Source organism: Oncorhynchus keta, unplaced genomic scaffold (genome assembly GCF_023373465.1).
Source record: "Oncorhynchus keta strain PuntledgeMale-10-30-2019 unplaced genomic scaffold, Oket_V2 Un_contig_2290_pilon_pilon, whole genome shotgun sequence".
Lineage (NCBI taxonomy): Eukaryota > Metazoa > Chordata > Actinopteri > Salmoniformes > Salmonidae > Oncorhynchus > Oncorhynchus keta.
The window spans coordinates 398100-424045 of record NW_026283111.1 but is presented as its reverse complement, the minus strand read 5'-3'; the positions used below and the strand labels follow the sequence as shown (position 1 = coordinate 424045).

At 47.5% G+C, this 25946-nt stretch overlaps 1 protein-coding gene and 1 long non-coding RNA gene across 7 annotated transcripts in view; both read right to left on the bottom strand.

Annotated features, from left to right (window-relative positions):
* Positions 1-5870: 5870 nt before the first annotated feature.
* wdr59 (WD repeat domain 59) overlaps positions 5871-25946 on the bottom strand; it is a 105332-nt gene continuing 85256 nt past the window's right edge. The window contains exons 23-28 of the mRNA XM_052505208.1: positions 21856-21968; positions 13802-13946; positions 13200-13284; positions 9639-9759; positions 9272-9414; positions 5871-6639 (exon numbers count right to left, since the gene is read on the bottom strand). Of these exons, the coding sequence (XP_052361168.1) occupies positions 6404-6639; positions 9272-9414; positions 9639-9759; positions 13200-13284; positions 13802-13946; positions 21856-21968 (843 nt within the window). The 3' untranslated portion in view covers positions 5871-6403. The remainder of the gene's footprint in view (positions 6640-9271; positions 9415-9638; positions 9760-13199; positions 13285-13801; positions 13947-21855; positions 21969-25946) is intronic.
* LOC127921653 (uncharacterized) lies at positions 22489-25940 on the bottom strand. 6 transcript variants are annotated; one of them, XR_008109211.1, is made up of 6 exons: positions 25854-25887; positions 25740-25795; positions 25265-25682; positions 24153-24843; positions 22865-24053; positions 22489-22816 (listed from the first exon to the last, which is right to left on the bottom strand). It is a non-coding gene; the product is annotated as an uncharacterized LOC127921653 (long non-coding RNA). The 6 variants fall into 6 exon arrangements; XR_008109210.1 differs by lacking the exon at positions 25740-25795 and having other exon boundaries at positions 25883-25940; XR_008109213.1 differs by lacking the exons at positions 25740-25795; positions 25854-25887 and adding an exon at positions 25796-25834.

The window sequence follows — 25946 nt, the reverse complement described above, 5'->3', positions numbered from 1 at the left end:
ACTGTCTCTATTATATTATGACAGACCAGCTAGATCTACTGTCTCTATTATATTATGACAGACCAGCTAGATCTACTGTCTCTATTATATTATGACAGACCAGCTAGATCTACTGTCTCTATTATATTATGACAGACCAGCTAGATCTACTGTCTCAATTATAATATGACAGACCAGCTAGATCTACTGTCTCTATTATATTATGACAGACCAGCTAGATATACTGTCTCTATTATATTATGACAGACCAGCTAGATCTACTGTCTCTATTATATTATGACAGACCAGCTAGATCTACTGTCTCTATTATATTATGACAGACCAGCTAGATCTACTGTCTCTATTATATTATGACAGACCAGCTAGATCTACTGTCTCTATTATATTATGATAGACCAGCTAGATCTACTGACCAGACCAGCTAGATCTACTGTCTCTATTATATTATGACAGACCAGCTAGATCTACTGCCTCTATTATAATATGACAGACCAGCTAGATCTACTGTCTCTATTATATTATGACAGACCAGCTAGATCTACTGTCTCTATTATATTATGACAGACCAGCTAGATCTACTGCCTCTCTATTATATTATGACAGACCAGCTAGATCTACTGTCTCTATTATATTATGACAGACCAGCTAGATCTACTGTCTCTATTATATTATGACAGACCAGCTAGATCTACTGTCTCTATTATATTATGACAGACCAGCTAGATCTACTGTCTCTATTATATTATGACAGACCAGCTAGATCTACTGCCTCTATTATAATATGACAGACCAGCTAGATCTACTGTCTCTATTATATTATGACAAACCAGCTCAATATACTGTCTCTATTATATTATGACAGACCAGCTAGATCTACTGTCTCTATTATATTATGACAGACCAGCTAGATCTACTGTCTCTATTATATTATGACAGACCAGCTAGATCTACTGCCTCAATTATATTATGACAGACCAGCTGGATCTACTGTCTCTATTATATTATGACAGACCAGCTAGATCTACTGCCTCTATTATAATATGACAGACCAGCTAGATCTACTGTCTCTATTATATTATGACAGACCAGCTAGATCTACTGTCTCTATTATAATATGACAGACCAGCTAGATCTACTGTCTCTATTATATTATGACAGACCAGCTAGATCTACTGTCTCTATTATATTATGACAGACCAGCTAGATCTACTGCCTCAATTATATTATGACAGACCAGCTAGATCTACTGTCTCTATTATATTATGACAGACCAGCTAGATCTACTGCCTCTATTATAATATGACAGACCAGCTAGATCTACTGTCTCTATTATATTATGACAGACCAGCTCAATATACTGTCTCTATTATATTATGACAGACCAGCTAGATCTACTGTCTCTATTATATTATGACAGACCAGCTAGATCTACTGTCTCTATTATATTATGACAGACCAGCTAGATCTACTGCCTCTATTATATTATGACAGACCAGCTAGATCTACTGTCTCTATTATATTATGACAGACCAGCTAGATCTACTGCCTCTATTATAATATGACAGACCAGCTAGATCTACTGTCTCTATTATATTATGACAGACCAGCTAGATCTACTGTCTCTATTATATTATGACAGACCAGCTAGATCTACTGCCTCTATTATAATATGACAGACCAGCTAGATCTACTGTCTCTATTATATTATGACAGACCAGCTAGATCTACTGTCTCTATTATATTATGACAGACCAGCTAGATCTACTGTCTCTATTATATTATGACAGACCAGCTAGATCTACTGTCTCTATTATATTATGACAGACCAGCTAGATCTACTGCCTCTATTATAATATGACAGACCAGCTAGATCTACTGTCTCTATTATATTATGACAGACCAGCTAGATCTACTGTCTCTATTATATTATGACAGACCAGCTAGATCTACTGTCTCTATTATATTATGACAGACCAGCTAGATCTACTGCCTCTATTATAATACAACAGACCAGCTAGATCTACTGTCTCTATTATATTATGACAGACCAGCTAGATCTACTGTCTCTATTATATTATGACAGACCAGCTAGATCTACTGTCTCTATTATATTATGACAGACCAGCTAGATCTACTGTCTCTATTATATTATGACAGACCAGCTAGATCTACTGTCTCTATTATATTATGACAGACCAGCTAGATCTACTGTCTCTATTATAATATGACAGACCAGCTAGATCTACTGTCTCTATTATATTATGACAGACCAGCTAGATCTACTGCCTCAATTATATTATGACAGACCAGCTAGATCTACTGTCTCTATTATATTATGACAGACCAGCTAGATCTACTGTCTCTATTATATTATGACAGACCAGCTAGATCTACTGTCTCTATTATATTATGACAGACCAGCTAGATCTACTGTCTCTATTATATTATGACAGACCAGCTAGATCTACTGCCTCTATTATAATATGACAGACCAGCTAGATCTACTGCCTCTATTATATTATGACAGACCAGCTAGATCTACTGCCTCTATTATAATATGACAGACCAGCTAGATCTACTGCCTCTATTATAATATGACAGACCAGCTAGATCTACTGTCTCTATTATATTATGACAGACCAGCTAGATCTACTGTCTCTATTATATTATGACAGACCAGCTAGATCTACTGTCTCTATTATATTATGACAGACCAGCTAGATCTACTGTCTCTATTATATTATGACAGACCAGCTAGATCTACTGTCTCTATTATATTATGACAGACCAGCTAGATCTACTGTCTCTATTATATTATGACAGACCAGCTAGATATACTGCCTCTCTTATATATTATGACAGACCAGCTAGATCTACTGTCTCTATTATATTATGACAGACCAGCTAGATCTACTGCCTCTATTATAATATGACAGACCAGCTAGATCTACTGTCTCTATTATATTATGACAGACCAGCTAGATCTACTGTCTCTATTATAATATGACAGACCAGCTAGATCTACTGCCTCAATTATATTATAACAGACCAGCTGGATCTACTGTCTCTATTATATGACAGACCAGCTAGATCTACTGTCTCTATTATAATATGACAGACCAGCTAGATCTACTGTCTCTATTATATTATGACAGACCAGCTAGATCTACTGTCTCTATTATATTATGACAGACCAGCTAGATCTACTGTCTCTATTATATTATGACAGACCAGCTAGATCTACTGTCTCTATTATAATATGACAGACCAGCTAGATCTACTGCCTCTATTATAATATGACAGACCAGCTAGATCTACTGTCTCTATTATATTATGACAGACCAGCTAGATCTACTGCCTCAATTATAATATGACAGACCAGCTAGATCTACTGTCTCTATTATATTATGACAGACCAGCTAGATCTACTGTCTCTATTATATTATGACAGACCAGCTAGATCTACTGCCTCTATTATAATATGACAGACCAGCTAGATCTACTGTCTCTATTATATTATGACAGACCAGCTAGATCTACTGCCTCAATTATATTATGACAGACCAGCTAGATCTACTGTCTCTATTATATTATGACAGACCAGCTAGATCTACTGCCTCTATTATAATATGACAGACCAGCTAGATCTACTGTCTCTATTATATTATGACAGACCAGCTAGATCTACTGTCTCTATTATAATATGACAGACCAGCTAGATCTACTGCCTCTATTATAATATAACAGACCAGCTAGATCTACTGCCTCTATTATAATATAACAGACCAGCTAGATCTACTGTCTCTATTATAATATGACAGAACAGCTAGATCTACTGCCTCTATTATAATATAACAGACCAGCTAGATCTACTGCCTTTTTTATATTATGACAGACCAGCTAGATCTACTGTCTCAATTACATTATGGCAGACCAGCTAGATCTACTGCCTTTTTTATATAATGACAGACCAGCTAGATCTACTGCCTCTTTTATATTATTACAGACCAGCTAGATCTGCTGTCTCTATTATATTATGACAGACCAGCTAGATCTACTGTCTCTATTGTATTATGACAGACCAGCTAGATATACTGCCTCATTATATTATGACAGACCAGCTGGATCTACTGTCTCTATTATATTATGACAGACCAGCTAGATCTACTGCCTCTATTATAATATGACAGACCAGCTAGATCTACTGTCTCTATTATATTATGACAGACCAGCTAGATCTACGGTCTCTATTATAATATGACAGACCAGCTAGATCTACTGTCTCTATTATATTATGACAGACCAGCTAGATCTACTGTCTCTATTATAATATGACAGACCAGCTAGATCTACTGCCTCTATTATAATATGACAGACCAGCTAGATCTACTGCCTCTATTATAATATGACAGACCAGCTAGATCTACTGCCTCTATTATAATATGACAGACCAGCTAGATCTACTGCCTCTATTATAATATGACAGACCAGCTAGATCTACTGTCTCTATTATATTATGACAGACCAGCTAGATCTACTGTCTCTATTATATTATGACAGACCAGCTAGATCTACTGTCTCTATTATATTATGACAGACCAGCTAGATCTACGGTCTCTATTATAATATGACAGACCAGCTAGATCTACTGTCTCTATTATATTATGACAGACCAGCTAGATCTACGGTCTCTATTATATTATGACAGACCAGCTAGATCTACTGTCTCTATTATAATATGACAGACCAGCTAGATCTACTGCCTCTATTATAATATGACAGACCAGCTAGATCTACTGCCTCTATTATAATATGACAGACCAGCTAGATCTACTGCCTCTATTATAATATGACAGACCAGCTAGATCTACTGTCTCTATTATATTATGACAGACCAGCTAGATCTACGGTCTCTATTATATTATGACAGACCAGCTAGATCTACTGTCTCTATTATATTATGACAGACCAGCTAGATCTACGGTCTCTATTATAATATGACAGACCAGCTAGATCTACTGCCTCTATTATAATATGACAGACCAGCTAGATCTACTGTCTCTATTATATTATGACAGATCAGCTAGATCTACTGTCTCTATTATATTATGACAGACCAGCTAGATCTACGGTCTCTATTATATTATGGCAGACCAGCTAGATCTACTGTCTCTATTATAATATGACAGACCAGCTAGATCTACTGCCTCAATTATATTATGACAGACCAGCTAGATCTACTGTCTCTATTATATTATGACAGACCAGCTAGATCTACTGCCTCTATTATAATATGACAGACCAGCTAGATCTACTGTCTCCATTATATTATGACAGACCAGCTAGATCTACGGTCTCTATTATATTATGACAGACCAGCTAGATCTACTGTCTCTATTATATTATGACAGAACAGCTAGATCTACGGTCTCTATTATATTATGACAGACCAGCTAGATCTACTGTCTCTATTATATTATGACAGACCAGCTAGATCTACTGCCTCTATTATAATATGACAGACCAGCTAGATCTACTGTCTCTATTATATTATGACAGACTAGCTAGATCTACTGCCTCTATTATATTATGACAGACCAGCTAGATCTACTGTCTCTATTATATTATGACAAACCAGCTCAATATAATGTCTCTATTATAATATGACAGACCAGCTAGATCTACTGTCTTAGTAATAGTAGTAAATAATAGTAAAGACGCGGGCATCCAACCCGGAAGCCAGCCGCAACGTGTCGGAGGAAACACCTCCTGTGGCCCGGCCAGCTAGATCTTGGTCAGGTCGCAGTTACTGTGGTTGACCTTTCATTTGTTGCTAAGTGACAGCAAAGAGTTTCAGACACACAACAGTTTGTATTCAAATATTCAATCAGATGTTTATTGTCTATTAAGGCCTTCATAACAACCTCTACCTCATCTCATTATACAACCAGACCACAGGACTAAATGAATGGACTGCTGTGTGTGTGTGTGTGTGTGTGTGTGTGTGTGTGTGTGTGTGTGTGTGTGTGTGTGTGTGTGTGTGTGTGTGTGTGTGTGTGTGTGTGTGTGTGTGTGTGTGTGTGTGTGTGTGTATATATATATATATGTGTGTGTGTGTGTGTGTGTGTGTGTGTGTGTGTGTGTGTGTGTGTGTGTGTGTGTGTGAGTATATGTGTGTGTGTGTGAGTGAGTATATGTGTGTGTGTGTGTATGAGTATATGTGTGTGTGTGTGTATGAGTATATGTGTGTGTGTGTGTATGAGTATATGTGTGTGTGTGTGTGTGTGTGTGTGTGTGTGTGTGTGTGTGTGTGTGTGTGTGTGTGTGTGTGTGTGTGTGTGTGTGTGTGTGTGTGTGTGTGTGTGTGTGTGAGTCTGCATCAGTCTGTGTCCCAGCGTCTCTCTCAGAAGGTGCTCTGTAGCAGACAGTGGCAGCCGCAGCCTGTGGGACATTCGTCCTGTGTTCTGAACCACTCCATCATGTGGGAGGTGTGCCCCCCGTGACCACAACTCAGACAGAAGTTAGAGGAGCCTCGGACAGCCACGTGACAGATGGCACACTGGAAGGTGAAGCGCTTACACACAGCACACTGAGTCCCCCGCACCTGGCTTCGACAATGGCAGCAGTACACACCAAACTCTGAAGAGAGAGGGGGAGAGAGGAGGAGAAGAAGGAGAGGGGAGGAAAGGGGAGAGGAGGTGGTGGAGAGAGGGGGGAGGAGGAGAGAGGAGGTGGTGGTGGTGGAGAGGGGGTGGATGGAGAGAGGGGGGAGGAGGAGAGGGGAGGAAAGGGGAGAGGAGGTGGTGGTGGTGGAGAGGGGAGGAAAGGGGAGAGGGGGTGGATGGAGAGAGGGGGGAGGAGGAGAGGGGAGGAAAGGGGAGAGGAGGTGGAGGTGGTGGAGAGGGGAGGAAAGGGGAGAGGGGGTGGATGGAGAGAGGGGGGAGGAGGAGAGGGGAGGAAAGGGGAGAGGAGGTGGTGGTGAAGGAGAGAAGAGGGAGGAGGAGGAGAGGGGGTGGATGGAGAGAGGAGGGAGGAAGAGGAGAGGGGGTGGATGGAGAGAGGGGGGAGGAGGAGAGGGGAGGGAGGAGGAGGAGAGGGGGTGGATGGAGAGAGGAGGAGGAAGAGGAGAGGGGTGGATGGAGAGAGGGGGGAGGAGGAGAGGGGAGGAAAGGGGAGAGGAGGTGGCAGTGAAGGAGAGAAGAGGGAGGAGGAGGAGAGGGGGTGGATGGGAGAGAGGAACCAAATGGAGTCAGTAATAATACCATCTATCTTGGAGACTCACCCTGGGATACCATCTATCTAGGAGACTCACCCTGGTATACCATCTATCTAGGAGACTCACCATCTATCTAGGAGACTCACACTGGTATACCATCTATCTAGGAGACTCACCCTGGTATACCATCTATCTAGGAGACTCACCCTGGTATACCATCTATCTAGGAGACTCACCATCTATCTAGGAGACTCACCCTGGTATACCATCTATCTAGGAGACTCACCCTGGTATACCATCTATCTAGGAGACTCACCATCTATCTAGGAGACTCACCCTGGGATACCATCTATCTAGGAGACTCACCATCTATCTAGGAGACTCACCCTGGTATACCATCTATCTAGGAGACTCACCCTGGTATACCATCTATCTAGGAGACTCACCATCTATCTAGGAGACTCACCCTGGTATACCATCTATCTAGGAGACTCACCATCTATCTAGGAGACTCACCCTGGTATACCATCTATCTAGGAGACTCACCCTGGTATACCATCTATCTAGGAGACTCACCATCTATCTAGGAGACTCACCCTGGTATACCATCTATCTAGGAGACTCACCCTGGGATACCATCTATCTAGGAGACTCACCCTGGTATACCATCTATCTAGGAGACTCACCCTGGGATACCATCTATCTAGGAGACTCACCCTGGGATACCATCTATCTAGGAGACTCACCCTGGTATACCATCTATCTAGGAGACTCACCCTGGTATACCATCTATCTAGGAGACTCACCCTGGTATACCATCTATCTAGGAGACTCACCCTGGGATACCATCTATCTAGGAGACTCACCATCTATCTAGGAGACTCACCCTGGTATACCATCTATCTAGGAGACTCACCCTGGTATACCATCTATCTAGGAGACTCACCCTGGTATACCATCTATCTAGGAGACTCACCCTGGTATACCATCTATCTAGGAGACTCACCATCTATCTAGGAGACTCACCCTGGGATACCATCTATCTAGGAGACTCACCATCTATCTAGGAGACTCACCCTGGTATACCATCTATCTAGGAGACTCACCCTGGTATACCATCTATCTAGGAGACTCACCCTGGGATACCATCTATCTAGGAGACTCACCCTGGGATACCATCTATCTAGGAGACTCACCCTGGTATACCATCTATCTAGGAGACTCACCCTGGTATACCATCTATCTAGGAGACTCACCCTGGTATACCATCTATCTAGGAGACTCACCCTGGTATACCATCTATCTAGGAGACTCACCCTGGTATACCATCTATCTAGGAGACTCACCCTGGTATACCATCTATCTAGGAGACTCACCCTGGTATACCATCTATCTAGGAGACTCACCCTGGTATACCATCTATCTAGGAGACTCACCCTGGTATACCATCTATCTAGGAGACTCACCCTGGTATACCATCTATCTAGGAGACTCACCATCTATCTAGGAGACTCACCCTGGTATACCATCTATCTAGGAGACTCACCCTGGTATACCATCTATCTAGGAGACTCACCATCTATCTAGGAGACTCACCCTGGGATACCATCTATCTAGGAGACTCACCATCTATCTAGGAGACTCACCCTGGTATACCATCTATCTAGGAGACTCACCCTGGTATACCATCTATCTAGGAGACTCACCATCTATCTAGGAGACTCACCCTGGGAGACCATCTATGTAGGAGACTCACCATCATCTAGGAGACTCACCCTGGGAGACCATCTATCTAGGAGACTCACCATCTATCTAGGAGACTCACCCTGGTATACCATCTATCTAGGAGACTCACCCTGGGATACCATCTATCTAGGAGACTCACCCTGGGATACCATCTATCTAGGAGACTCACCCTGGGATACCATCTATCTAGGAGACTCACCCTGGTATACCATCTATCTAGGAGACTCACCCTGGGATACCATCTATCTAGGAGACTCACCATCTATCTAGGAGACTCACCCTGGTATACCATCTATCTAGGAGACTCACCGATGCCTTTGTGCGGTTCAGGAGGACAGGATGTAAACTTGAGGACCTCGGCTCTCTTGTCCTTCAGACCCCATCGATGGAGGATCTCCCCGTAACACTTCTTAAAGTCATCAAACTGCATGGTGTTGGCTGGGTCCAGCAGCCTGAGAGGGTAGAGAGAGAGAGAGAGAGAGAGAGAACCGCAGATCTAGAACAGATAAGAGACTGCACCATGTTCAGGACCGGACCTAGGTAAGATGGCCGACATGTTTGGTCCATTCTGACGCAGACATCAGCCTCTCTTGTTGTTTCTCGTGTGTATGTCTATGAAGAAAACATTGGCTTGTCTTTGTTCACGTGTGTTTTTTTCTAAACTCGACTCAATGACCTTTTATTCATGTCGTGTTGTTCTCTCTCTCGCTCGCGGGGGTCTGTGTACATCTGGTTGGCGTAGCGATAGTCGTCAGGCGAGGACTCCCCCAAGGGAGGGACCTGCTCCGGGTCTCGACCTAATGAAATAGACAGATCCTCCTTTTACACAGATGGCTACATGTCATTGACACTGGGTATCTATGGAGAATATTAGCAGGTTAGACTGTGTGTTCCACAGGAAGCAGCAGGTTAGACTGTGTGTTCCACAGGAAGCAGCAGGTTAGACTGTGTGTTCCACAGGAAGCAGCAGGTTAGACTGTGTGTTCCACAGGAAGCAGCAGGTTAGACTGTGTGTTCCACAGGAAGCAGCAGGTTAGACTGTGTGTTCCACAGGAAGCAGCAGGTTAGACTGTGTGTTCCACAGGAAGCAGCAGGTTAGACTGTGTGTTCCACAGGAAGCAGCAGGTTAGACTGTGTGTTCCACAGGAAGCAGCAGGTTAGACTGTGTGTTCCACAGGAAGCAGTAGGTTAGACTGTGTGTTCCACAGGAAGCAGCAGGTTAGACTGTGTTCCACAGGAAGCAGCAGGTTAGACTGTGTGTTCCACAGGAAGCAGCAGGTTAGACTGTATGTTCCACAGGAAGCAGCAGGTTAGACTGTGTGTTCCACAGGAAGCAGTAGGTTAGACTGTGTGTTCCACAGGAAGCAGCAGGTTAGACTGTGTTCCACAGGAAGCAGCAGGTTAGACTGTGTGTTCCACAGGAAGCAGCAGGTTAGACTGTGTGTTCCACAGGAAGCAGCAGGTTAGACTGTGTGTTCAACAGGAAGCAGCAGGTTAGACTGTGTGTTCCACAGGAAGCAGCAGGTTAGACTGTGTGTTCGTTCCACAGGAAGCAGCAGGTTAGACTGTATGTTCCACAGGAAGCAGCAGGTTACATTTTACATTTTACATTTAAGTCATTTAGCAGACGCTCTTATCCAGAGCGAGGTTAGACTGTATGTTCCACAGGAAGCAGCAGGTTAGACTGTATGTTCCACAGGAAGCAGCAGGTTAGACTGTATGTTCCACAGGAAGCAGCAGGTTAGACTGTGTGTTCCACAGGAAGCAGCAGGTTAGACTGTATGTTCTACAGGAAGCAGCAGGTTAGACTGTATGTTCCACAGGAAGCAGCAGGTTAGACTGTATGTTCCACAGGAAGCAGCATGTTAGACTGTATGTTCCACAGGAAGCAGCAGGTTAGACTGTATGTTCCACAGGAAGCAGCAGGTTAGACTGTATGTTCCACAGGAAGCAGCATGTCAGACTGTATGTTCCACAGGAAGCAGCAGGTTAGACTGTATGTTCCACAGGAAGCAGCAGGTTAGACTGTATGTTCCACAGGAAGCAGCATGTTAGACTGTATGTTCCACAGGAAGCAGCAGGTTAGACTGTATGTTCCACAGGAAGCAGCATGTCAGACTGTATGTTCCACAGGAAGCAGCAGGTTAGACTGTATGTTCCACAGGAAGCAGCAGGTTAGACTGTATGTTCCACAGGAAGCAGCAGGTTAGACTGTATGTTCCACAGGAAGCAGCAGGTTAGACTGTATGTTCCACAGGAAGCAGCAGATATGACTGTATGTTCCACAGGAAGCAGCAGGTTAGACTGTATGTTCCACAGGAAGCAGCAGGTTAGACTATGTTCCACAGGAAGCAGCAGGTTAGACTGTATGTTCCACAGGAAGCAGCAGATATGACTGTATGTTCCACAGGAAGCAGCAGGTTAGACTGTATGTTCCACAGGAAGCAGCAGGTTAGACTGTATGTTCCACAGGAAGCAGCAGGTTAGACTGTGTGTTCCACAGGAAGCAGCAGATATGACTGTATGTTCCACAGGAAGCAGCAGATATGACTGTATGTTCCACAGGAAGCAGCAGGTTAAACTGTATGTTCCACAGGAAGCAGCAGGTTAGACTGTATGTTCCACAGGAAGCAGCAGGTTAGACTGTGTGTTCCACAGGAAGCAGCAGGTTAGACTGTATGTTCCACAGGAAGCAGCAGGTTAAACTGTATGTTCCACAGGAAGCAGCAGGTTAGACTGTATGTTCCACAGGAAGCAGCAGGTTAGACTGTATGTTCCACAGGAAGCAGCAGGTTAGACTGTATGTTCCACAGGAAGCAGCAGGTTAGACTGTATGTTCCACAGGAAGCAGCAGGTTAGACTGTATGTTCCACAGGAAGCAGCAGGTTAGACTGTATGTTCCACAGGAAGCAGCAGGTTAGACTGTATGTTCCACAGGAAGCAGCAGGTTAGACTGTATGTTCCACAGGAAGCAGCAGGTTAGACTGTATGTTCCACAGGAAGCAGCAGGTTAGACTGTATGTTCCACAGGAAGCAGCAGGTTAGACTGTATGTTCCACAGGAAGCAGCAGGTTAGACTGTATGTTCCACAGGAAGCAGCAGGTTAGACTGTATGTTCCACAGGAAGCAGCAGGTTAGACTGTATGTTCCACAGGAAGCAGCAGGTTAGACTGTGTGTTCCACAGGAAGCAGCAGGTTAGACTGTATGTTCCACAGGAAGCAGCAGGTTAGACTGTATGTTCCACAGGAAGCAGCAGGTTAGACTGTATGTTCCACAGGAAGCAGCAGGTTAGACTGTATGTTCCACAGGAAGCAGCAGGTTAGACTGTATGTTCCACAGGAAGCAGCAGGTTAGACTGTATGTTCCACAGGAAGCAGCAGGTTAGACTGTATGTTCCACAGGAAGCAGCAGGTTAGACTGTATGTTCCACAGGAAGCAGCAGGTTAGACTGTATGTTCCACAGGAAGCAGCAGGTTAGACTGTATGTTCCACAGGAAGCAGCAGGTTAGACTGTATGTTCCACAGGAAGCAGCAGGTTAGACTGTGTGTTCCACAGGAAGCAGCAGGTCAGATTAAATCATGACTGTCCCATGTTCCCTAACAGTTATGAAGTCGACTGGTGACTAGGACACTTCTTTAGGTCAGAAACTCATCAGGACAAAAATAGTGTACTTCATTCTAAGGATTAGGGTGTAGGCTCTGACCTAAAGTAGTGCACTATTTATTCAGCAGTATGTGGACACCCCTTCATATTAGTGGATTTGGCTATTTCAGCCACACGCGTTGCTGACAGGTATATAAAATTGAGCACACAAGCCACGCAATCTCCATAGACAAACATTGGCAGTAGAGTGGTGGGAAGCCTTCCCAGAAGAGTGGATGGAGGCTGTTATAGCAGCAAAGGGGGGACCAACTCCATATTAATGCCCATCCTTTTTTAATCAAATCAAATCAAATGTATTTCTATAGCCCTTCGTACATCAGCTGATATCTCAAAGTGCTGTACAGAAACCCAGCCTAAAACCCCAAACAGCAAGCAATGCAGGTGTAGAAGCACGGTGGCTAGGAAAAACTCCCTAGAAAGAATGAGGTGTTGGATGAGCAGGTGTCCACATACTCTTGGGTCATGTAGTGTACTAGTGAACAGGGTGCTAGTTGGGTCTTGGCGCTGGCCTCTTCTGGGGTCACTGAGTTCATACCATAAACAGCCTTTTATTCCCATCCCAGGTTACATACCGATGCTCCAGGTGGTGGTGGTGGTGGTGGAGTCTGAGGTGCTGTAACAGGAGCCTGACGACACAGAGCTGGATGTGTAGCTGGGCTGGAGGAGAGGAGAGGAGAGGAGAGGAGAGGGGAGAAGAGGAGGCGAGGAGAGGAGAGGAGAAGGGGAGGGTAGAAGAGGAGAGGAGAGGGGCAGGGAGAGGAGAGGAGAGGGGGAGGGTAGAAGAGGAGGCGAGGAGAGGAGAAGGGGAGGGTAGAGGGGAGAAGAGGAGAGGGAGGGTAGAGGGGAGAAGAGGAGAGGGGCAGGGAGAGGAGAGGAGAGAGAGGGGAGGGTAGAGGGGAGAAGAGGAGGCAAGGAGAGGAGAGGAGAAGATGAGGGGCAGGGAGGGAGGGGAGGGAGGGAGAGGAGAGGGAGAGGAAGGGAGGCAGGGAGAGGAGAAGAGAAGAGAAGAGAAGAGAAGAGAAGAGAAGAGAGGAGAGGAGAGGAGAGGAGAGGAGAGGAGAGGAGGGAGAAAACATTTAAAAAACATTTTCAGAAAAAGGAATGGCTCCATATGCCAGACCAGGGAAAACAGTAACCAAGGTTACCCACGTTGAGGATATAAACTTTGACTTACGTATCGGGAGTGATGAGGGGGAAACAGAGAAGAGCGTTGCTGTCCATACAGAGAGAAGTAGTCCTGGGAACAGCCCTGGGTCCTGAACACACTACACAGCATGGCTAGAGTCTGGACATCACTCATCAGACTGTAGTGGTCCAGACTGGGGAGGAGAGGACAGAGGAGTCCTGAACACACTACACAGCATGGCTAGAGTCTGGACATCACTCATCAGACTGGGAGGAGAGGACAGAGGAGTCCTGAACACACTACACAGCATGGCTAGAGTCTGGACATCACTCATCAGACTGGGAGGAGAGGACAGAGGAGTCCTGAACACACTACACAGCATGGCTAGAGTCTGGACATCACTCATCAGACTGGGAGGAGGGGACAGAGGAGTCCTGAACACACTACACAGCATGGCTAGAGTCTGGACATCACTCATCAGACTGGGAGGAGAGGACAGAGGAGTCCTGAACACACTACACAGCATGGCTAGAGTCTGGACATCACTCATCAGACTGGGGAGGAGAGGACAGAGGAGTCCTGAACACACTACACAGCATGGCTAGAGTCTGGACATCACTCATCAGACTGGGGAGGAGGGGACAGAGGAGTCCTGAACACACTACACAGCATGGCTAGAGTCTGGACATCACTCATCAGACTGGGGAGGAGGGGACAGAGGAGTCCTGAACACACTACACAGCATGGCTAGAGTCTGGACATCACTCATCAGACTGGGAGGAGGGGACAGAGGAGTCCTGAACACTACACAGCATGGCTAGAGTCTGGACATCACTCATCAGACTGGGAGGAGGGGACAGAGGAGTCCTGAACACTACACAGCATGGCTAGAGTCTGGACATCACTCATCAGACTGGGAGGAGAGGACAGAGGAGTCCTGAACACACTACACAGCATGGCTAGAGTCTGGACATCACTCATCAGACTGGGAGGAGAGGACAGAGGAGTCCTGAACACACTACACAGCATGGCTAGAGTCTGGACATCACTCATCAGACTGGGAGGAGAGGACAGAGGAGTCCTGAACACACTACACAGCATGGCTAGAGTCTGGACATCACTCATCAGACTGGGAGGAGAGGACAGAGGAGTCCTGAACACACTACACAGCATGGCTAGAGTCTGGACATCACTCATCAGACTGGGAGGGGGGACAGAGGAGTCCTGAACACACTACACAGCATGGCTAGAGTCTGGACATCACTCATCAGACTGGGAGGAGGGGACAGAGGAGTCCTGAACACACTACACAGCATGGCTAGAGTCTGGACATCACTCATCAGACTGGGAGGAGGGGACAGAGGAGTCCTGAACACACTACACAGCATGGCTAGAGTCTGGACATCACTCATCAGACTGGGAGGAGAGGACAGAGGAGTCCTGAACACACTACACAGCATGGCTAGAGTCTGGACATCACTCATCAGACTGGGGAGGAGGGGACAGAGGAGTCCTGAACACACTACACAGCATGGCTAGAGTCTGGACATCACTCATCAGACTGGGAGGAGAGGACAGAGGAGTCCTGAACACACTACACAGCATGGCTAGAGTCTGGACATCACTCATCAGACTGGGAGGGGGGACAGAGGAGTCCTGAACACACTACACAGCATGGCTAGAGTCTGGACATCACTCATCAGACTGGGAGGAGGGGACAGAGGAGTCCTGAACACACTACACAGCATGGCTAGAGTCTGGACATCACTCATCAGACTGGGAGGAGAGGACAGAGGAGTCCTGAACACACTACACAGCATGGCTAGAGTCTGGACATCACTCATCAGACTGGGAGGAGGGGACAGAGGAGTCCTGAACACTACACAGCATGGCTAGAGTCTGGACATCACTCATCAGACTGGGAGGAGGGGACAGAGGAGTCCTGAACACACTACACAGCATGGCTAGAGTCTGGACATCACTCATCAGACTGGGAGGAGGGGACAGAGGAGTCCTGAACACTACACAGCATGGCTAGAGTCTGGACATCACTCATCAGACTGGGAGGAGAGGACAGAGGAGTCCTGAACACACTACACAGCATGGCTAGAGTCTGGACATCACTCATCAGACTGGGGAGGAGGGGACAGAGGAGTCCTGAACACACTACACAGCATGGCTAGAGTCTGGACATCACTCATCAGACTGTAGTGGTCCAGACTGGGGAGGAGAGGACAGAGGAGTCCTGAACACACTACACAGCATGGCTAGAGTCTGGACATCACTCATCAGACTGTAGTGGTCCAGACTGGGGAGGAGAGGACAGAGGAGTCCTGAACACACTACACAGCATGGCTAGAGTCTGGACATCACTCATCAGACTGGGAGGAGAGGACAGAGGAGTCCTGAACACACTACACAGCATGGCTAGAGTCTGGACATCACTCATCAGACTGGGAGGAGAGGACAGAGGAGTCCTGAACACACTACACAGCATGGCTAGAGTCTGGACATCACTCATCAGACTGTAGTGGTCCAGACTGGGGAGGAGAGGACAGAGGAGTCCTGAACACACTACACAGCATGGCTAGAGTCTGGACATCACTCATCAGACTGGGAGGAGAGGACAGAGGAGTCCTGAACACACTACACAGCATGGCTAGAGTCTGGACATCACTCATCAGACTGGGGAGGAGAGGACAGAGGAGTCCTGAACACACTACACAGCATGGCTAGAGTCTGGACATCACTCATCAGACTGGGAGGAGAGGACAGAGGAGTCCTGAACACACTACACAGCATGGCTAGAGTCTGGACATCACTCATCAGACTGGGAGGAGGGGACAGAGGAGTCCTGAACACACTACACAGCATGGCTAGAGTCTGGACATCACTCATCAGACTGTAGTGGTCCAGACTGGGAGGAGGGGACAGAGGAGTCCTGAACACACTACACAGCATGGCTAGAGTCTGGACATCACTCATCAGACTGGGAGGAGGGGACAGAGGAGTCCTGAACACACTACACAGCATGGCTAGAGTCTGGACATCACTCATCAGACTGGGAGGAGGGGACAGAGGAGTCCTGAACACACTACACATCATGGCTAGAGTCTGGACATCACTCATCAGACTGGGAGGAGGGGACAGAGGAGTCCTGAACACACTACACAGCATGGCTAGAGTCTGGACATCACTCATCAGACTGGGAGGAGAGGACAGAGGAGTCCTGAACACTACACAGCATGGCTAGAGTCTGGACATCACTCATCAGACTGGGGAGGAGAGGACAGAGGAGTCCTGAACACACTACACAGCATGGCTAGAGTCTGGACATCACTCATCAGACTGGGGAGGAGAGGACAGAGGAGTCCTGAACACACTACACAGCATGGCTAGAGTCTGGACATCACTCATCAGACTGGGAGGAGGGGACAGAGGAGTCCTGAACACTACACAGCATGGCTAGAGTCTGGACATCACTCATCAGACTGGGAGGAGAGGACAGAGGAGTCCTGAACACACTACACAGCATGGCTAGAGTCTGGACATCACTCATCAGACTGGGGAGGAGGGGACAGAGGAGTCCTGAACACACTACACAGCATGAGTCTGGACATCACTCATCAGACTGGGAGGAGAGGACAGAGGAGTCCTGAACACACTACACAGCATGGCTAGAGTCTGGACATCACTCATCAGACTGGGAGGAGAGGACAGAGGAGTCCTGGACACACTACACAGCATGGCTAGAGTCTGGACATCACTCATCAGACTGGGAGGAGGGGACAGAGGAGTCCTGAACACACTACACAGCATGGCTAGAGTCTGGACATCACTCATCAGACTGGGAGGAGAGGACAGAGGAGTCCTGAACACACTACACAGCATGGCTAGAGTCTGGACATCACTCATCAGACTGGGAGGAGAGGACAGAGGAGTCCTGGACACACTACACAGCATGGCTAGAGTCTGGACATCACTCATCAGACTGGGAGGAGGGGACAGAGGAGTCCTGAACACACTACACAGCATGGCTAGAGTCTGGACATCACTCATCAGACTGGGAGGAGGGGACAGAGGAGTCCTGAACACACTACACAGCATGGCTAGAGTCTGGACATCACTCATCAGACTGGGAGGAGGGGACAGAGGAGTCCTGAACACACTACACAGCATGGCTAGAGTCTGGACATCACTCATCAGACTGGGAGGAGAGGACAGAGGAGTCCTGAACACTACACAGCATGGCTAGAGTCTGGACATCACTCATCAGACTGGGAGGAGGGGACAGAGGAGTCCTGAACACACTACACAGCATGGCTAGAGTCTGGACATCACTCATCAGACTGGGAGGAGGGGACAGAGGAGTCCTGAACACACTACACAGCATGGCTAGAGTCTGGACATCACTCATCAGACTGGGGAGGAGGGGACAGAGGAGTCCTGAACACACTACACAGCATGAGTCTGGACATCACTCATCAGACTGGGAGGAGAGGACAGAGGAGTCCTGAACACACTACACAGCATGGCTAGAGTCTGGACATCACTCATCAGACTGGGAGGAGAGGACAGAGGAGTCCTGAACACACTACACAGCATGGCTAGAGTCTGGACATCACTCATCAGACTGGGGAGGAGGGGACAGAGGAGTCCTGAACACACTACACAGCATGGCTAGAGTCTGGACATCACTCATCAGACTGGGAGGAGAGGACAGAGGAGTCCTGAACACACTACACAGCATGGCTAGAGTCTGGACATCACTCATCAGACTGGGAGGAGGGGACAGAGGAGTCCTGAACACTACACAGCATGGCTAGAGTCTGGACATCACTCATCAGACTGGGAGGAGAGGACAGAGGAGTCCTGAACACACTACACAGCATGGCTAGAGTCTGGACATCACTCATCAGACTGGGGAGGAGGGGACAGAGGAGTCCTGAACACACTACACAGCATGAGTCTGGACATCACTCATCAGACTGGGAGGAGAGGACAGAGGAGTCCTGAACACACTACACAGCATGGCTAGAGTCTGGACATCACTCATCAGACTGGGAGGAGAGGACAGAGGAGTCCTGGACACACTACACAGCATGGCTAGAGTCTGGACATCACTCATCAGACTGGGAGGAGGGGACAGAGGAGTCCTGAACACACTACACAGCATGGCTAGAGTCTGGACATCACTCATCAGACTGGGAGGAGAGGACAGAGGAGTCCTGAACACACTACACAGCATGGCTAGAGTCTGGACATCACTCATCAGACTGGGAGGAGAGGACAGAGGAGTCCTGGACACACTACACAGCATGGCTAGAGTCTGGACATCACTCATCAGACTGGGAGGAGGGGACAGAGGAGTCCTGAACACACTACACAGCATGGCTAGAGTCTGGACATCACTCATCAGACTGGGAGGAGGGGACAGAGGAGTCCTGAACACACTACACAGCATGGCTAGAGTCTGGACATCACTCATCAGACTGGGAGGAGGGGACAGAGGAGTCCTGAACACACTACACAGCATGGCTAGAGTCTGGACATCACTCATCAGACTGGGAGGAGAGGACAGAGGAGTCCTGAACACTACACAGCATGGCTAGAGTCTGGACATCACTCATCAGACTGGGAGGAGGGGGGACAGAGGAGTCCTGAACACACTACACAGCATGGCTAGAGTCTGGACATCACTCATCAGACTGGGAGGAGGGGACAGAGGAGTCCTGAACACACTACACAGCATGGCTAGAGTCTGGACATCACTCATCAGACTGGGGAGGAGGGGACAGAGGAGTCCTGAACACACTACACAGCATGAGTCTGGACATCACTCATCAGACTGGGAGGAGAGGACAGAGGAGTCCTGAACACACTACACAGCATGGCTAGAGTCTGGACATCACTCATCAGACTGGGAGGAGAGGACAGAGGAGTCCTGAACACACTACACAGCATGGCTAGAGTCTGGACATCACTCATCAGACTGGGGAGGAGGGGACAGAGGAGTCCTGAACACACTACACAGCATGGCTAGAGTCTGGACATCACTCATCAGACTGGGAGGAGAGGACAGAGGAGTCCTGAACACACTACACAGCATGGCTAGAGTCTGGACATCACTCATCAGACTGGGAGGAGGGGACAGAGGAGTCCTGAACACTACACAGCATGGCTAGAGTCTGGACATCACTCATCAGACTGGGAGGAGAGGACAGAGGAGTCCTGAACACACTACACAGCATGGCTAGAGTCTGGACATCACTCATCAGACTGGGGAGGAGGGGACAGAGGAGTCCTGAACACACTACACAGCATGAGTCTGGACATCACTCATCAGACTGGGAGGAGAGGACAGAGGAGTCCTGAACACACTACACAGCATGGCTAGAGTCTGGACATCACTCATCAGACTGGGAGGAGAGGACAGAGGAGTCCTGGACACACTACACAGCATGGCTAGAGTCTGGACATCACTCATCAGACTGGGAGGAGGGGACAGAGGAGTCCTGAACACACTACACAGCATGGCTAGAGTCTGGACATCACTCATCAGACTGGGAGGAGAGGACAGAGGAGTCCTGAACACACTACACAGCATGGCTAGAGTCTGGACATCACTCATCAGACTGGGAGGAGAGGACAGAGGAGTCCTGGACACACTACACAGCATGGCTAGAGTCTGGACATCACTCATCAGACTGGGAGGAGGGGACAGAGGAGTCCTGAACACACTACACAGCATGGCTAGAGTCTGGACATCACTCATCAGACTGGGAGGAGGGGACAGAGGAGTCCTGAACACACTACACAGCATGGCTAGAGTCTGGACATCACTCATCAGACTGGGAGGAGGGGACAGAGGAGTCCTGAACACACTACACAGCATGGCTAGAGTCTGGACATCACTCATCAGACTGGGAGGAGGGGACAGAGGAGTCCTGAACACTACACAGCATGGCTAGAGTCTGGACATCACTCATCAGACTGGGAGGAGGGGACAGAGGAGTCCTGAACACACTACACAGCATGGCTAGAGTCTGGACATCACTCATCAGACTGGGAGGAGGGGACAGAGGAGTCCTGAACACACTACACAGCATGGCTAGAGTCTGGACATCACTCATCAGACTGGGGAGGAGGGGACAGAGGAGTCCTGAACACACTACACAGCATGAGTCTGGACATCACTCATCAGACTGGGAGGAGAGGACAGAGGAGTCCTGAACACACTACACAGCATGGCTAGAGTCTGGACATCACTCATCAGACTGGGAGGAGAGGACAGAGGAGTCCTGAACACACTACACAGCATGGCTAGAGTCTGGACATCACTCATCAGACTGGGGAGGAGAGGACAGAGGAGTCCTGAACACACTACACAGCATGGCTAGAGTCTGGACATCACTCATCAGACTGGGAGGAGAGGACAGAGGAGTCCTGAACACACTACACAGCATGGCTAGAGTCTGGACATCACTCATCAGACTGGGAGGAGAGGACAGAGGAGTCCTGAACACACTACACAGCATGGCTAGAGTCTGGACATCACTCATCAGACTGGAGTGGTCCAGACTGGGAGGAGGGGACAGAGACAGACAGTGTCCTAATCCCTACAGTATATACAGTAAGTAGCCTTGTACCAGCCACAATGACTAATGTACAGGACACCCCCTGGTCAGGACACTAGTCTCTCTCCTGTTTCTGTAGTGAGACAGCTTGATGTACAGGACACCCCCTGGTCAGGACACCCCCTGGACAGGACACTAGTCTCTCTCCTGTTTCTGTAGTGAGACAGCTTGATGTACAGGACACCCCCTGGACAGGACACTAGTCTATCTCCTGTTTCTGTAGTGAGACAGCTTGATGTACCAGGACACCCCCTGGTCAAACTCAATTCCTGGCGGGTCCGGTATGTTCCTGCTGGGCTTTGCCAAAACTGATATTTTGTCCAATTATTGAGTATACAAAACATTAAGAACACCTTCCTAATATTGAATCAGTCTATGTCATGTCAGCAGGTGTTCATAATGTTTTGTTCACTCAGTGTACATCAGTACAGTATATACAGTGTAGTATATTTGCCTGCTACTCACAGAGTCTCCAGCAGGTGGCGCCCAAACGGATGTCTGGCCCAGGGAGCGTCTGCATCAGGGTCAGAGTCAGGACTGAGTTCTAGGCTGGTGGCAGCCGAGGCCAGGGCCCACACCTAGAGTACACAGAGTTAATACAGGGTCCACACCTACAGTACACAGAGTTAATACAGGGTCCTACAGTACACATAGTTAATACAGGGTCCTACAGTACACAGAGTTAATACAGGGTCCTACAGTACACAGAGTTAATACAGGGTCCTACAGTACACAGAGTTAATACAGGGTCCTACAGTACACAGAGTTAATACAGTGTCCTACAGTACACAGAGTTAATACAGGGTCCTACAGTACACAGAGTTAATACAGTGTCCTACAGTACACAGAGTTAATACAGGGTCCTACAGTACACAGAGTTAATACAGGGTCCTACAGTACACAGAGTTAATACAGGGTCCACACCTACAGTACACAGAGTTAATACAGGGTCCTACAGTACACAGAGTTAACACAGGGTCCTACAGGACACAGAGTTAACACAGGGTCCTACAGGACACAGAGTTAATACAGGGTCCTACAGTACACAGAGTTAATACAGGGTCCTACAGTACACAGAGTTAATACAGGGTCCTACAGGACACAGAGTTAATACAGGGTCCTACAGTACAGAGTTAATACAGGGCCCTACAGTACACAGAGTTAATACAGGGTCCTACAGTACACAGAGTTAATACAGGGTCCTACAGTACACAGAGTTAATACAGGGTCCTACAGTACACAGAGTTAATACAGGGTCCTACAGTACACAGAGTTAATACAGGGTCCTACAGTACACAGAGTTAATACAGGGTCCTACAGTACACAGAGTTAATACAGGGTCCTACAGTACACAGAGTTAATACAGGGTCCTACAGTACACAGAGTTAATACAGGGTCCTACAGTACACAGAGTTAATACAGGGTCCTACAGTACACAGAGTTAATACAGGGTCCTACAGTACACAGTTAACACCTACAGTACACAGAGTTAATACAGGGTCCTACAGTACACAGAGTTAATACAGGGTCCTACAGTACACAGAGTTAATACAGGGTCCTACAGTACACAGAGTTAATACAGGGTCCTACAGTACACAGAGTTAATACAGGGTCCTACAGTACACAGAGTTAATACAGGGTCCTACAGTACACAGAGTTAATACAGGGTCCTACAGTACAGAGTTAATACAGGGTCCTACAGTACACAGAGTTAATACAGGGTCCTACAGTACAGAGTTAATACAGGGTCCTACAGTACACAGAGTTAATACAGTGTCCTACAGTACACAGAGTTAATACAGGGTCCTACAGTACACAGAGTTAATACAGGGTCCTACAGTACACAGAGTTAATACAGGGTCCTACAGTACACAGAGTTAATACAGGGTCCTACAGTACACAGAGTTAATACAGGGTCCTACAGTACACAGAGTTAATACAGGGTCCTACAGTACACAGAGTTAATAACCTCTCTGATCAGTCCTACCTTAGCCACGCCTCTGATCAGTCCTACATTAGCCATGTCTCTGTCTCTCTGATCAGTTCTACCTTAGCCATGTCTCTCTGATCAGTCCTACCTTAGCCATGTCTCTCTGATCAGTCCTACATTAGCCATGTCTCAATCTCTCTGATCAGTCCTACCTTAGCCATGTCTCTCTGATCAGTCCTACATTAGCCATGTCTCTCTGATCAGTCCTACCTTAGCCATGTCTCTCTGATCAGTCCTACATTAGCCATGTCTCTGTCTCTCTGATCAGTCCTACCTTAGCCATGTCTCTCTGATCAGTCCTACATTAGCCATGTCTCAATCTCTCTGATCAGTCCTACCTTAGCCATGTCTCTCTGATCAGTCCTACATTAGCCATGTCTCTCTGATCAGTCCTACCTTAGCCATGTCTCTCTGATCAGTCCTACCTTAGCCATGTCTCTGTCTCTCTGATCAGTTCTACCTTAGCCACGCCTCTGATCAGTCCTACATTAGCCATGTCTCTCTGATCAGTCCTACCTTAGCCATGTCTCTCTGATCAGTCCTACATTAGCCATGTCTCAATCTCTCTGATCAGTCCTACCTTAGCCATGTCTCTCTGATCAGTCCTACATTAGCCATGTCTCAATCTCTCTGATCAATCCTACCTTAGCCATGTCTCTCTGATCAGTCCTACCTTAGCCATGTCTCTCTGATCAGTCCTACCTTAGCCATGTCTCTGTCTCTCTGATCAGTCCTACCTTAGCCATGTCTCTGTCTCTCTGATCAATCCTACCTTAGCCATGTCTCAATCTCTCTGATCAATCCTACCTTAGCCATGTCTCTCTGATCAGTCCTACCTTAGCCATGTCTCTCTGATCAGTCCTACCTTAGCCATGTCTCAGTCTCTCTGATCAGTCCTACATTAGCCATGTCTCAGTCTCTCTGATCAGTCCTACCTTAGCCATGTCTCTCTGATCAGTCCTACATTAGCCATGTCTCGGTCTCTCTGATCAGTCCTACCTTAGCCATGTCTCTCTGATCAGTCCTACCTTAGCCACGTCCCTCTGATCAGTCCTACCTTAGCCACGTCTCTCTGATCAGTCCTACCATAGCCACGTCTCTCTGATCAGTCCTACCTTAGCCACGGTCTCTGATCAGTCCTACCTTAGCCACGGTCTCTGATCAGTCCTACCTTAGCCACGGTCTCTGATCAGTCCTACCTTAGCCACGGTCTCTGATCAGTCCTACCTTAGCCACGGTCTCTGATCAGTCCTACCTTAGCCACGGTCTCTGATCAGTCCTACCTTAGCCATGTCTCTCTGATCAGTCCTACATTAGCCATGTCTCGGTCTCTCTGATCAGTCCTACCTTAGCCACGTCTCTCTGATCAGTCCTACCTTAGCCACGTCTCTCTGATCAGTCCTACCTTAGCCACGTCTCTCTGATCAGTCCTACCTTAGCCACGTCTCTCTGATCAGTCCTACCTTAGCCACGTCTCTGATCAGTCCTACCTTAGCCACGGCTCTCTGATCAGTCCTACCTTAGCCACGCGTCTGATCAGTCCTACCTTAGCCACGCTCTCTGATCAGTCCTACCTTAGCCACGCCTCTGATCAGTCCTACCTTAGCCACGTCTCTCTGATCAGTCCTACCTTAGCCACGGCCTCTGATCAGTCCTACCTTAGCCACGTCTCTCTGATCAATCCTACCTTAGCCACGTCTCTCTGATCAGTCCTACCTTAGCCACGCTCTCTGATCAGTCCTACCTTAGCCACGTCTCTCTGATCAGTCCTACCTCAGCCACGCTCTCTGATCAGTCCTACCTTAGCCACGCTCTCTGATCAGTCCTACCTTAGCCACGCCTCTGATCAGTCCTACCTTAGCCACGGTCTCTGATCAGTCCTACCTTAGCCACGTCTCTCTGATCAGTCCTACCTTAGCCACGTCTCTCTGATCAGTCCTACCTTAGCCACGCTCTCTGATCAGTCCTACCTTAGCCACGCTCTCTGATCAGTCCTACCTTAGCCACGCTCTCTGATCAGTCCTACCTTAGCCACGCTCTCTGATCAGTCCTACCTTAGCCACGCTCTCTGATCAGTCCTACCTTAGCCACGCTCTCTGATCAGTCCTACCTTAGCCACGCTCTCTGATCAGTCCTACCTTAGCCACGGTCTCTGATCAGTCCTACCTTAGCCACGGTCTCTGATCAGTCCTACCTTAGCCACGTCTCTGATCAGTCCTACCTTAGCCACGTCTCTGATCAGTCCTACCTTAGCCACGTCTCTGATCAGTCCTACCTTAGCCACGTCTCTGATCAGTCCTACCTTAGCCACGGTCTCTGATCAGTCCTACCTTAGCCACGTCTCTCTGATCAGTCCTACCTTAGCCACGTCTCTCTGATCAGTCCTACCTTAGCCACGTCTCTGATCAGTCCTACCTTAGCCACGTCTCTCTGATCAGTCCTACCTTAGCCACGGCTCTCTGATCAGTCCTACCTTAGCCACGCCTCTCTGATCAGTCCTACCTTAGCCACGTCTCTCTGATCAGTCCTACCTTAGCCACGCTCTCTGATCAGTCCTACCCTAGCC